General features: G+C 42.5%; 1 protein-coding gene across 1 annotated transcript in view; it reads left to right on the top strand.

Annotated features, from left to right (window-relative positions):
- Positions 1–237: 237 nt before the first annotated feature.
- The window catches only part of LOC144493171 (melatonin receptor type 1B-like), a 214,596-nt gene continuing 200,682 nt past the window's right edge, over positions 238–14,151 (top strand). The window contains exon 1 of the mRNA XM_078212067.1: positions 238–412. Coding sequence (XP_078068193.1) covers positions 238–412 — 175 coding nt within the window. The remainder of the gene's footprint in view (positions 413–14,151) is intronic.

Genomic DNA, 14,151 nt, shown 5'->3' with positions numbered 1-14,151 from the left:
AGCATGGAACCACAGAGGAGGCTACTCTAAAGTTAACTTTTGTTGAACAAGTTTGGAGGATGAAGGCGAGAGAGAGAGGGAGCTCGCATAAAGAAAGCTTTGAGGATCAAGGCAGCAAAAATCGATTTTTGTTGGAGACATAGGTTCTTTTGTGAATCTGTTTGTTGGTGGCCGAGGAAGGGAAGAGGTTGGGAGTTGGATGGTCTCCGCTTGGAAGGAACAGGGGTGAAGCAGGACATGTCGGGTGATGGGAACTGCTCGGAGCTGGTGTCCTGGGAATCTGAGCAGACACCCTCTCCCGGGGTGACCACGGCACTGGCCACGGTGCTGATCTTCACCATCGTGGTGGACATTCTGGGGAATGTGCTGGTTATCATATCGGTGTTCAGGAATAGGAAACTCAGAAATCCTGGTAAGAAGCAGCTGGAGGAGAGGAGGTCTGTGTGTGTGTCTATGTGTCTGTGTGTGTCTCTGTGTGTGTGTGCCTATGTGTCTGTGTGTGTGTCTATGTGTCGATGTGTATGTCTATATGTGTCTGTGTATGTGTCTGTATGTCTATGTGTATCCTATGTGTATCTATGTGTGTGTCTGTGTATCTATGTGTGTCTGTGTGTGTGTCTGTATGTGTCTATGTGTGTGTCTATGTGTCTATGTGTGTGTGCGTGTCTATGTATATGTCAATGTGTGTGAGTCTATGTGTGTGTGTATGTGTGTGTATCTATGTGTGTCTGTGTGTGTCTATGTGTGTGTGTGTGTGTCTGTGCGTATGTGTGTGTCCCTGCAAAAAAAACAAAGCCCACACTTTTTGATCACCTACTCCTGAGTTGGTGTTTGTGCTGAGCTGTGTTAATGTCTCCACTTCTGAACAGGATGTTCTTCTGGTGCGGTGTGGGTGGGGGGTTACACAAGATTTTATCCACTTTAAAATTTAATCAGACATAATGATTAATGGGAACTGTTATTTTATCACAGCGCTGCCTCTCATTGCTGCCAAATAGAATGTCAAATAGGAAGGTTGTGATTTTGTGAAAATAAGTATACTTTGGTCAGTTTCTGTGTCCTCGCCTGGGAAGAAAATAACTATTTGCGTTTGGAAATACCAGTTATTTCAGAAATACAACTGTTATTTTTAAACACCTGGGACATAGCCAGTTTCTGATGCGTGGATTATGAATTATATCATAATCCAGATCCACATTTGTGCTTTAGGATAATATCGCTGATCACCCCAGAAGGGATGATTAAAGAGATCAGGCTTATTTAAAGTTAAATTTGGAGAGAAACATTGCTGAAACCAAAAAAAAAAATCCTTTCCCAATGCAGTGAGTAATTTGCATTGAAAAGTGCAAAGGAATTTTGTAAATGCAAATTAGGAGCTTAGAATTACAACCAAGGTGATAACAAACCGACTAAACACAAAGCTAACTCATAAGATATGTCAGCAGACAGTGACATTATTCAGATTCAGAAAGGTTAGGTTTTTTTTACGCAGAGGGTGGTGGGTGTCTGGAATTCACTGACTGAGTTGGTGGTGGAGGCAGAGACTCAACCGTTTTTTTAAAAGTACCTGGATCTGCACCTTAAGTGCTGTAAACTACAGGGCTATGGGCCAGTTGCAGGAAGATGGAATTAGAAAGGGCACCTGGGTGTCCTCGAGTTGGCATGAACAAGATGGGCTGAATCACCTCCTTCTGTGCTGTAACTTTTCTATGGTTCGATTGGGGCCTTTGCCCCTGATTGCTGGAGCTGCCTCACAGCACCAGGGACCTGGGTTCGATTCCCGGCTCGGGTCACTGTCCACGCGGAGTCTGCAGGTTCTCCCCCGTGTCTGCGTGGGTTTCCTCCGGGTGCTCCGGTTTCCTCCCACAGTCCGAAAGACGTACTGGTTGGATGCATTGGCCGTGCTAAATTCTCCCTCAGTGTACTCGAACTGGCGCCGGAGTGTGGCGACTAGGGGATTTTCACAGTAACTCATTGCAGTGTTAATGTAAGCCTACTTGTGACACTAATAAATAAACTTAAAACTTAACACAAAGTTAGCCAGCAGCTGGAGTTACATGGGACAGTTCAGCGCAGCATACCTTTAGGAAAGGCATGTTGGTCTTGGAGCGAATCAATGTAGGTTTATCAGAATGATACGTGCTTCAAGTGTCAAATTACAAGAGGACATTAAAAAACTAAGGCCGTTTCCCCCGGAACTTAGAAGTTTAAGGGATTAGTTTTTGGTCAAAGTTTTCAAGTTATGAAGGGGAACAAGTTGAGGTAAACTATTTCTGTTGGTTGGAGAGTCTAGGACTGAATGTTCGGCCTAAAAAATACACCCTGCTCTTTCAAGAGTGAAATTAGGAAAAAATAATCACCCACTTATAAATGGTTGTAGGCGTTTTAAACTCATCATCAAATGATACCAGATCCATTGTTAATTTTAAATGTGAGATTAGTATGTTTTTGTCAATGAAAGGTATTTATGAATATGAGACAAAGGTGGGGATACGGGAATAGGTTGTGGATCAGCTGTGATCTCAAAGACTGTTGGAACAGGCTCAAGGGGCAAAATGTCCCATTTCTGTTATGATGTTCCAGCAGGAACCTACGGTTCACCACTAACCAATCCGATATAAAACAAGTTATCAGAGGATAACCCAGAACAATCGCAACTGCATAATGCAAGGAAAAAATGACCAGTACATAAACATCAAATTTGGTGTGCAGTTTCAGCAAAGTCCTAACTACTAAAAGGACTGAAATAATTTAATTAACTAAATCATTGCATTGGTTCATTCTTTGAAAAACTTAACTGCGAAGCAATTATGTCAGATTAAAGTTATAAAAAGATCAAAGGGTTTCAGTTGATTGCAGTGGAACTGAATATTTGATACTGTGTATGAGGGCGATCCAGCCAACAGCATCCATTTCCACTACTGCCCGAGATGAACTTCTGACCCAACTTTCCCCAAAGTAATTGAAAATAGCGCACAACTGGCTCGGAATGTAATTTAAACATCATAAACATGCATATCACTGCCTGAATACAATGAGAAGTCTCAAAACACCAGGTTAAAGTCCAACAGATTTATTTGGAATCATGAGCTTTCGGAGCGCTGCTCCTTCATCAGGTGAGTCCTTCATCAGGAAAGGAGCAGCACTCCGAAAGCTCGTGATACCAAATAAACCTGTTGGACTTTAACCTGGTGTTGTGAGACTTCTTACTGTGTCCATCCCAGTCCAACGCCGGCATCTCCACATCATGAATGTCTGAATATGCAACGTAAAGTAGTAGAACTACAGGAACATAACAGGAATAATACAATTGCACAGTGGCACAGTGGTTAACACTGCTGCCTCACAGCGCCAGGGACCCAGGTTCAATTCCTGGCTTGGGTCACTGCCTGTGCGGAGTTTGCACATTCTCCCCGTGTCTGCGTAGGTTTCCTCCCATAGTCTGAAAGACGTGCTGGTTAGGTGCACTGGCCGTGCTAAATTCTACCTCAGTATACCCGAACAGACGCCGGAGTGTGGCGACTAGGAGATTTTCACAGTAATTGCATTGCAATGTGAGCCTTACTTGTGACTAATAAATGAACTTTAAAACTTTAACTAAATTCTCCCTCAGTGTTCCCGAACAGGCGCCGGATTGTGGCGACTAGGGGATTTTCACAGTAACTTTATTGCAGTGTTAATGCGACACTAATAAATAAATGTTAAACTTTGAAAGAACTACAGGAATGTAACAGGAATAATGCAGTTCTATAGTTCACTTGTTAACTGAGATGCAGTTAACTGCACAGTGAGTGAACAGTTAAGAGGAACAGTGGGTGACCAGTATTGTTGCAATTCTTCATTTATCTATGTAGGATATGCACGTCAGAGTGAACAACCTAAATTTAAAGGTTTTCATTCCGACACAGGCTTCCCGTTTCAGCTACTTTCAGACTTAGTGAACTGCAAGACTAAGTTTAAGAATGTAGTGATGCTGCCAATTTTCAGTGAGTATAAAATACTTTCCATGGCTCACAATGATACAAAGCTCGTGAGAGTCACTTTGTGAGTTAATTGCGATTTGGTTCTTGTTAACCATGTCAAAGGCTGCAGACAGGTCACCAGTGACGAGGAGGAATAATTACCCTTTGTTGCAGTCACTTACTGTTGTGGGGGATTTCTTTTAAAAAGGTGGCCAATGTCTAAAAACTTAGACTCTGTTCAAAAACTCGCCAAAGGCGAAGTCTCTCTTCAAAAGAGGTAATCAAAATTTATTTTCAACACAAAAATCATTCAAGACAAACAATACATTAACGTACGGCTGATCGGAGGTCTCTGAAGGGTTAGACAGCACAGGATCTCCAAAGGTCTGAGGCACTCAGCCAAATTACTGAACTATTATAACTTCTGTTATCTAAAGATACGCCTCTTCATTAGCTTAAAATCAATTTCATTTCGTGTTTACATGTCAGGCCAGCTTTTGACAGAGTACCTCAGTCAATTGCAATATGCCACTCAGTGCAATTATAGCTTATTAGTCCATTTAATTCTGGATATCTTCCCATTTTGGCTAAACCCTCTTCCTGGTTGCTATGTAACTATAGAAGCTTTCCACAGATGAACCTTTCCCACTGGCACATCAAGACAGAGAGATACATGATTTCTGGGCCCAAGACATACACCATCTTATGTCTGGACAATGTATGCTGCTATAATGTTACAACATCTGTCCCAAAAACTTGAAACTTCTAACGCTTACTTTTGCTGACTAATGGATTCCCAGTTCTAACCTTCTGACTTTACCATTATAATTTGTAGCATTTGCTCTTTTGACTGAGATGAACAATACATTTTATATCTTAAAATACATTCAATACTTTGATATATATACTTTAAAATCATATTCATTTGTTTTAATACTGTTATTGCATTCACATGTGAGCAAACTGACAACATTAACTTGTTATAAAGAATCATTTAATCCTTTCCAGCTATCCTAGCTACTGAATGACTACATCTGTCTGAACCTCACTAGCTGATTTAAAATTCCCTTCTACAATCCACTCTCCTGGCCGATTGGCTAAGTCAACACCAGGCCATCAAATAAATATAAATTCTAAAGTATCTGATTGGTTTTTAATTTCTTCACTCTCCTCCTTGATTATCTTAACTACCCCTACGTTGATTGTGTGTAATTACATCTGAGTTTATTCTCATTTGATGCTAAAAATCAAAAAGTAACGTCATCTTATGTACGGCATTCGAAAGATGTCACCTAGAATCATAGATTCCTACAGTGCAGAAGGAGGCCATTCAGCCCATCAAGTTTGCACCAACCACAATCCCACCCAGGCCCTATCCCCATAACCCCATGCATTTACCCTAGCTAGTCCCCCTGACACTAAAGGGCAATTCAGCATGGCCATGTCTTTAAGTAGATGTTCTGATGTGTTGGAGCACTTGGTGGTACGGGTGTTATAGCCATTGTTTCCTTCTTCTCCTCGATTGATGCTGCCTTTGCCATTATTTTGGTTGCCATGGAACAACAATATTTGAACAGCTGTACAATCGCAATGATCATCAAAATGAGGATATCAAGGTGTGTGATCCCCTGCACAATGCTCATTCCTAGTGACGCTATCCAGCCAGTTCTCCATTTCCCCAGAGAAAATTGACCTGGTTATTTAAGTTTCTCAACCTCTTTCCGAATATGTGTCGCCAGATTAGTTATGTTCTCCAAGGTGTCTGGTTTGTAGGTGCAACATTTTGATCCAATCAAAACACATGTTCCACCCCTAGCTGCTAGGATAAAGTCGAATGTCATGCGATTCTGCAGCATACCATGTGCATTGCAACCATCTCGTCACTGATCGCTGCAAGGACTGTCGCAGTATCATTCACAGCCTTTTCCAAAATTGAGGTAATGGCCTCTATTTCCATAGACAGTCTCATATGTGAATAAGGTGGGATCATTATCCCCAGGAAATGGTCCAATCCCACTCGGGCACGTCGGTTTTCTCTCCTTTGGAAGCTGGTTAGTATGGTAAATATAATGGACTACATATCCCAGGTAACATGACCCCTGCCAGCCAGAAAGCAACCACGGGTATGCTTTATTTCCACGAATCCAGTAAGTTCCATTGAGAATTGGATGTGTGTTCTCTCCTTCAAAACAATATGGAATATTACAAACTCGACCATCCTTGCGTAGATCCAGACAAATTTTACTGGCTGCATCTACTGAGTATCTACACTTGCTGCTTCCTAAATCCACTCCATGGCCATTCTTATTCTCGATACACACTATTCTCTGGGCCTCCAAATCTGCTCCATTCAAAATAAGGCTGGGGGCTGGATTGGCTGTGTTAAAGACAGGTGAGTATCTATTCATGTGACCTGGTCCACCTGTGCAAGACCTAGTTCTATAAACGTTTATTCTGTCACATTCCTTTATAAAACCTCTCACTGTTGCCTGGTGATTCCTAAAAGACTGAGTGAGCTGATGGCACACAATCAAATTTGCCCATAATAAAGGCACTGGATGTAAAGGTATCCCCTCTTCTGCATGAATAAGAATGTGTGTGCACACCCAACGCTTAGATATGTCAGCAGTCTTAGCACACGTGTATGCCATACACAGATAAGTATTAGTATGCAGCCCTCGGTGGACTGATTGTGTTAAACATAGTAAACTCAGTAACACAATGAAATAAGATACAGTCATCTTGTCAATTCAATGGTGTCTCTGGACTGTTTGTTAATGTTGAAAAAGATAAATATACTTTACAGAACCGTGCTACAATTTGGCCGCCTTTATCTTCAAATGTTCTAGCTTAACTCAGGGTTGGGGCTTGATTTCTTTGGTTGTCAATCTTCTTTCTTTTAATAACAGCATAAGAACTAGGAGCAGGAGTAGGCCATCTGGCCCCTCGAGCCTGCTCTGCCATTCAATAAGATCATGGCTGACCTTTTCGTGGACTCAGCTCCACTTACCCGCCCGCTCACCATAACCCTTAATTCCTTTACTGTTCAAAAATGTATCTATCCTTACCTTAAAAACATTCAGTGAGGCAGCCTCAACTGCTTCACTGGGCAGGGAATTCCATAACCCTTTGGGTGAAGAAATTCCTCCTCAACTCAGTCCTAAACCTGCTCCCCCTTATTTTGAGGCCATGCCCCTAGTTCTGGTTTCACCCACCAGTGGGAACAGCCTCCCTGCTTCTATCTTATCTATTCCCTTCATCATTTTATATTTTTCTATAAGATCTACCCTAATTCTTCTCAATTATTGATGGCTTGATCATCTTTGCATCCAGTATCCTGTAATAATAAACAGAGAGGTCCTAAGGCCTTAAAATTAGTAACATGATAGCTTAATTATTCACATTTTAGTCTCATATTTAATCTAATTTCAATATCATGATTTTGGCTAATCAAACAATTTTGTCTCTAACAAAAACAGAAAATGCTGGAAAATCTCAGCCAGTCTGACAGCATTTGTGGAGAGAGAGTAGAGCCAACGTTTCGAGTTGAGGTGACTCTTCGTCAGAGCTGCTCTTCCAGCTCTGATTTGTTTCAGATTCCAGCATCCGCAGTATTTTGCCTATATCTTAATTTTGTCTGTAAATCCAATTAATCTTTTCATCAGTACTGTGGCTATTGGAGCCATTTAATTTTGAATTCTGCAAGGTTATTCATTTACTGGAACATTCCTAGCACAGGTGGCTTGCCCACTAGGGTATGGTTTCAACTCTGTCTGGTGTCTCCATCTGCGACCACATTTCTCATCGATAAGGGCACATGTCTGTTCTGTCACAACTACACGAAAGCGTGCCTAACCCTTTCTTGTCTGTCATTAGATAAAAGCAAATTACTGTGGATGCTGGAATCTGAAACCAAAAGAGAAAGTGCTGGAAAATCTCAGCAGGTCTGGCAACATCTGTAACGAGAGAAAAGAACCGATGTTTCAAGTCCAGATGACCCTTTGTCAAAGCTTTTTTCTCTTTTGGGTTCTTGTCTGTCATTAGTTGTACCACTATTTTGTCTCTAGGTGTAGGTAATTTTGGAGTGTTTTCCTCTGCCAACTTCATCCAATCTTTGTGTTGTTGCTGAGTAATCATCTGCTTCTTAAGAGAATGCAAATGATCTACCAGGTCTCTCATGCACTGAAATACTGCCTCTCTTCTAATTTCAAGCTCCTCATCTCCCATCATCACATCTTCTGGGAAGCCCATCGCCCTACCAGTCATCAATTCGAAAGGAGTTAAACTTGTTCCTCAAAATGGGGTGGCTCTCTGTCGCAGCAATATTGCAGGCAAGGCCTGTACCCAATTGTTTCCTTCATCCAGAATAGCTTTAGCTGAACTATTTTTGAGTGTTCTGTTCATGTGTTCCATCATTCCTGAACTCTGCGGGTGATAGGGTATGTGAAATTTCTGTTTTATCCCCAACATTCTGCAGACTTCTCTCAAAACTCTCCCAGTGAAGTGAGTTGCTTGATCTGAATCTAACTGAAGGGCAGTCCTCACTTAGGTATTATCTCATTTGCCAATATTAAAGCTATGGTTTTAGCTGTGGCATCCTTACATGGAAATGCTTATACCCATCCAATGAATTTAAAGTTTATTTATTAGTGCCACAAGTAGGCTTACATTGACACTGCAATGAAGTTACTGTGAAAATCCGCTAGTCGCCACATTCTGGCGCCTGTTCGGGTACACTGAGGGAGAATTTAGCATGGCCAATCCACCTAACCAGCACATCTTTCGGACTGTGGGAGGAAACCAGAGCATTCAGAGGAAACCCACACAAGGAGAACGTACAGACTCCGCACAGATAGTGACCCAAGCCGGGAATTTAACCCGGGTCCCTGGCGCTGTGAGGCAGCAGTGCTAACCACCGTGCCACCCCATGAATTGGTCAATAATAACGAGGCAATAGCTCTTCCCTCTCACTCTTGGTAATGGTCCTGTGAAATCTATCTGCAAATTTTCCCATGGTTCCTTAGGTCTTGGTTGATTACCCATCTTCACTTTACAGCGATGTCCTGGTTCTACTTGGGCACACTGAATACATTTTTGACAGAACTTAGCTATCATTTCTCCCAATCCCTTCCATCACTAACAGTTTCCAATTAAATTGGTCACCTTGTCTCTGCTGCTATGTGCTTTCCCATAGTATATCTTTAATAAGGTCTGCTGTATTGCCTCTGGAGCTATTATTTTCCTCTCTCTCCTCCATAATCCATCTCATCCTTTTTGCCCTCCTAGTCTTTTCCATTCTTGTTTCTCCTCCCCTGGAGCCTGTGGCTGTACTTGTCTCACATCAATGCCTGAACTCTCCCTTGTTTAAAATTTTATTGAAATATTTATACAGCTCTTCTTGAAACCTGTTTAGATGATGCCAATCTTATTAGCAACATCCAATGCTTGTATTGCTACCACACCTACTACTTGTGTTCCTTCCAAATTTTGCTCTGACAGGTTTTTAGCTGCCTTATCTGCTTCACTGTTCCTTTCTTGAGCTTTGCTTGTAATCTTCTTGTGGGCCTGTGTTTTGATCATTGCTGCTTCTGAAGGAATCTGAGCTGCTTGGATTAGATCTTTAATCAGGTTTTCATGTTGTATGTGTCCCTCACTTGAGGTAGCAAAACCTTGCCTATTCCAGGCTGTAATGTAATTGTGAATTACCTCAAAAGCATATCTGCTGTCTGTGTAAATGCTAACATGTTTTCCTGCACTCCATTCTAAAGCTTTAGTTAAAGCTATCAGCTCTGCTACCTTTGCTGACTTACTGCCTGGAATCTGCCCTCCTGCAATCACTGTTCCTTCATCATTTACCACTGCCCATGTGGTGTGGGGTGTGCCACTGATGTATTTCCTGGCCCCATCTACATATTGGTTAATCACCCTCTCACCTGTGAGTAATTTCTCCTATTAGCCTTCGCATGTTTCTTCATTGACATCTGTAACACATTCTGTTCAGTTCCTGGTACTGTAACCCCCCTGTTGGATTTTCCCTCATATCTCTACTGATGTCTACATGCTTGTCTCCTAGTAGAAGATTTGCCTCTCCCCTTGAGTCTCTTCCATCTGAAACCCCTTTCAGTCTTCCTGCTTCTAGAAGCTGCACTATTGTGCTGGACTGTGAAGAATTATTTTTTCCCATTAAAGTAAGTGGTTCAGAAACGCTTATGGCCATGATGCACAGGCTAAGGCCCTCACACATCAATGCATACCCCTACAACTGAGTCCAGTTAGGCTGAGTAATACCCCAATCTATCTCCATGTCTTTTTGTTTCTACTGCAGCTTGCATTCCACCATTTTCCTCACAGAAAGTGTGAAAAGGTTTGATGAGACCTGGCAACCCTGAAGCTGGGGCCCTGACCATAGCCAATTTTAAATCATTCAAGGCCTGATTCTCTTTCTCTCCCCATTCTACTCTCTCTCTGCTGGCCCTCCTTCTTTTAATGGATTTTTGTAAGGACTGCATAATCTTCCACAAAATTCCTGAAAATGTTAAACAGCCCTAACACTTGTCTTATCTCCTTCACAGTAAGTGGTCTTGGCATGTTCAGCATTGCTTTCTTTCGATCCCCTCATCTTATGGTCTTATGGATGTTGAAAATGGGTCGCTGGGTATCCTGTTTGAAAAAAAATCACAGAATCCATAAGGAGGCCATTTGGCCCATCGAATCTGCACTGACCACAATCCCAACCAGGCCTTATTCCCATAACACCACATATTTACCCTGCTAAGTCCCCTGACACTAGAGTCAATTTAGCATGGCCAATCCACCTAACCTGCACATCTTTGGACTGTGGGAGGAAACCAGGTGCTCTAGTGAAACCCCCACACACGGGGAGAACATGCAGGCTCTGCACAGACAGTGACCCGAGGCTGGAATTGAACCCAGGTCCCTAGTACTGTAAGGCTGCAGTGCTAACTGCTATGCCACCGTGCCGCCAGGTTTTCTGTGGTCCTTTTCAAAAGAAAAGCATGATGTTCTTTTTATAGCGCACATTTTGTTGAAGGCATTATGACAATGAAGATCTCCTGACTCAGATGACATAGCCAGCATAAGAAGGAATTGCCTGATACATTTCAAGTCATATGCACTTTAAGAAAGGAAAAGGTTAGAAGGTGTATTATTAAATATACTGTAAATCCTGTTTCGATTGCGACTGCAGCAGCTGTATTTCATCTTGCCTGATCAGTGGGCCATGATGGGTGGCCATTTTGTAGAAGAGGGTCACCGAAATAAAAAAGTTTGAAAATCATCGCATTAGTGAACCAGATGGGCTTTTACAACAACTGATGATCATTACTGGTCACTGTCACTTTATAATTTCAGATTCATTTATTGAACTTAAATTCCAGTGGTAGCCATGGTAGGATTTGAACTTGTTTTCTCAAAACTTTAGCCGGGGCTTTGGGATTACTAGCGCACTGACATTACCACTACGTCATCATCTGCCTCACCATTCCATTGCTGCAACTGTGATATACAGGGAGAGATTTTGACTCCTTCTGCTTGATGAAGGTGGTGTAGCAACAAAGATAATGTGAAAATGGTGGACTAGGCAGAGTGGCTCAGTACATCCTGGGTGGCACAGAAGATTACACCGTGGAAAGTAAGGGCTGAATTTGATTTGATTTGATTTGATTTGTTATTGTCACATGTATTAACATACAGTGGAAAGTCTTGTTTCTTGTGCGCTATACAGACAAAGCATACTGTTCATTGAGAAGGAAATGAGAGAGTGCAGAATGTAGTGTTACAGTCATAGCTCGGGAGCAGAGAAAGATCAACTTAATGTGAAGTAGGTCCATTCAAAAGTCTGACGGCAGCAGGGAAGAAGCTGTTCTTGAGTCAGTTGGTACGTGATCTCAGACTTTTGTATCTTTTTCCTAACAGGAGAAAGTGGAAGAGGGAATGTCCGGGTTGCGTGGGGTCCTTAATTATGCTGGCTGCTTTGCTGAGGCAACGGAAAGTGTAGACAGAGTCAATGGATGGAAGGCTGGTTTGCGTTAATTGGGCTACATTCACGACCTTTTGTAGTTCCCTGCGGTCTTGAACAGAGCAGGAGCCATACCAAGCTGTGATACAATCAGAAAGAATGCTTTCTATGGTGCATCTGTAAAAATTGGTGAGAGTTGTAGCTGACATGCCAAATTTCCTCAGTCTTCTGAGAAAGTAGAGGCTTTGGTGGGCTTTTTTAACTATAGCGCCTGAAGTTATTTCTGTGAGGGCAGCAGAATGAGGCAATTTGTTGCTCCATTCCCCCCACATACCTACATAACCTGGACCGATCTTTCTTCCAACCTCTGCCTGATATTAGACCAGCTCCAAGCCATTCAGCTGTACTGAGGGCACCATTGAGGGTATGCAACCAGCCCCATATATGTTATTGTGGCTCATCCCTTGGAAATGGGCTGGGTTCCCACTGGCACTTGTTGAAATCAGTTGGCCATTTTCTAAGTCGTTGCCTGTTTGCGATGAAGCCCTTCTTTGATAAATTGCTCAACTGTATGACAATAGAATTATTATGTCCCAGATAATAAATTTTAATGCCACATTCTGCCAACAAGACTTGTGTATGTATGTATGATAAAATATTATTAAAATACAGTGCAATGTGGATAACTTTTATTTCAACATCACAACTTTAGTCACTCAAAGGCTGCCCCTGCAGGTTAGTATCATCTTGACTTAAACTAACTTTTGGCTTTAGAAATTGCAGCCTTACAAGAGAAAATATGAAAGCTTAATCATAGAATCCCTACAGTGCAGAAGGAGGCCATTTGGCCCATCAAGGCTGCACTGACTCTACGAAAGAGTATCTTACCCAGGCCCTATCCAAGTGACTCCAAGTATTTACATGGCTAATCCCCTTAACCTACACATCTTGAGAAACTGAGGGGCAATTTAGCATGGGTAATCCACTGAACCTGCACATCTTTGGGCTGTGGGAGAAAACAGGAGCACCTGGAGGAAACCTATGCAGACATGGGGAGAATGTGCAAACTCCACAGGGACATCAAGGCCAGAATCGAACCTGGGTTCCTAGTGAAACAAACAAAGAAACAAAGAACATTACAGCATAGGAACAGGCCCTTCGGCCCTCCAAGCCTGCACCGATCATGTCTTGCTAACTAGACCATCCATTTGTATCCCTCTATTCCCAGTCTGTTCATGTGGCTATCGAGATAAGTCTTAAATGATCCTAGCGTGTCTGCCTCAACCACCTTGCTTGGTCGTGCATTCCAGGCCGCCACCACCCTCTGTGTGAAATATGTCCCCCGCATATCTGTATTGAACCTTGCCCCCCTTACCTTGAACTTGTGACCCGTTGTGTTTGTCATTTCTGACCTGGGAAAAAGCTTCCAACTGTTCACCCTATCTATGTCCTTCATAATTTTATAAACTTCTATTAGGTCGCCCCTCAACCTCCGTCTTTCCAGGGAGAACAACCCTCGTTTACTCAATCTCACCTCATAGCTAATACCCTCCATACCAGGCAACATCCTGGTAAACCTTTTCTGCACTCTCTCCAAAGCCTCCACGTCCTTCTGGTAGTGTGGCGACCAGAACTGGACGCAGTATTCCAAATGTGGCCTAACCAACGCTCTATGTAACTGCAACATCATATGCCAACTTTTATACTCCATGCCCCGTCCAATAAAGGCAAGCATGCCATATGGCTTCTTCACCACCTTTTCCACCTGTGCTGCCACCTTTAAGGATCTGTGGACTTGCACACCCACATCCCTCTGTGTGTCTATACACTTGATGGTTCTGCCATTTATTGTATAGCTCCCCCCTGCATTAGATCTACCAAAATGCATCACTTCGCATTTATCAAGATTAAATTCCATCTGCCAATTCTCCGCCCAATTTTCCAGCCTATCTATATCCTGCTGTATTCTCTGACAATGTTCATCACTATCCGCAACTCCAGCAATCTTTGTGTCGTCCGCAAACTTACTAATCAGACCAGCTACATCTTCTTCCAAATCATTTATATATATCACAAACAGCAGAGGTCCCAGTACAGAGTCCTGCGGAACACCACTAGTCACAGACCTCCAATCAGAAAAAGACCCCTCCACTGCTACCCTCTGTCTTCTATGGCCAAGCCAGTTCTGTACCCATCTAGCTAGTTCACCTT

The sequence above is a fragment of the Mustelus asterias genome, chromosome 4 (genome assembly GCF_964213995.1).
Source record: "Mustelus asterias chromosome 4, sMusAst1.hap1.1, whole genome shotgun sequence".
NCBI classification, from domain to species: domain Eukaryota; kingdom Metazoa; phylum Chordata; class Chondrichthyes; order Carcharhiniformes; family Triakidae; genus Mustelus; species Mustelus asterias.
Note: the sequence above shows the minus strand (reverse complement) of the source record. Positions and strands in the feature narration are given on the sequence as shown.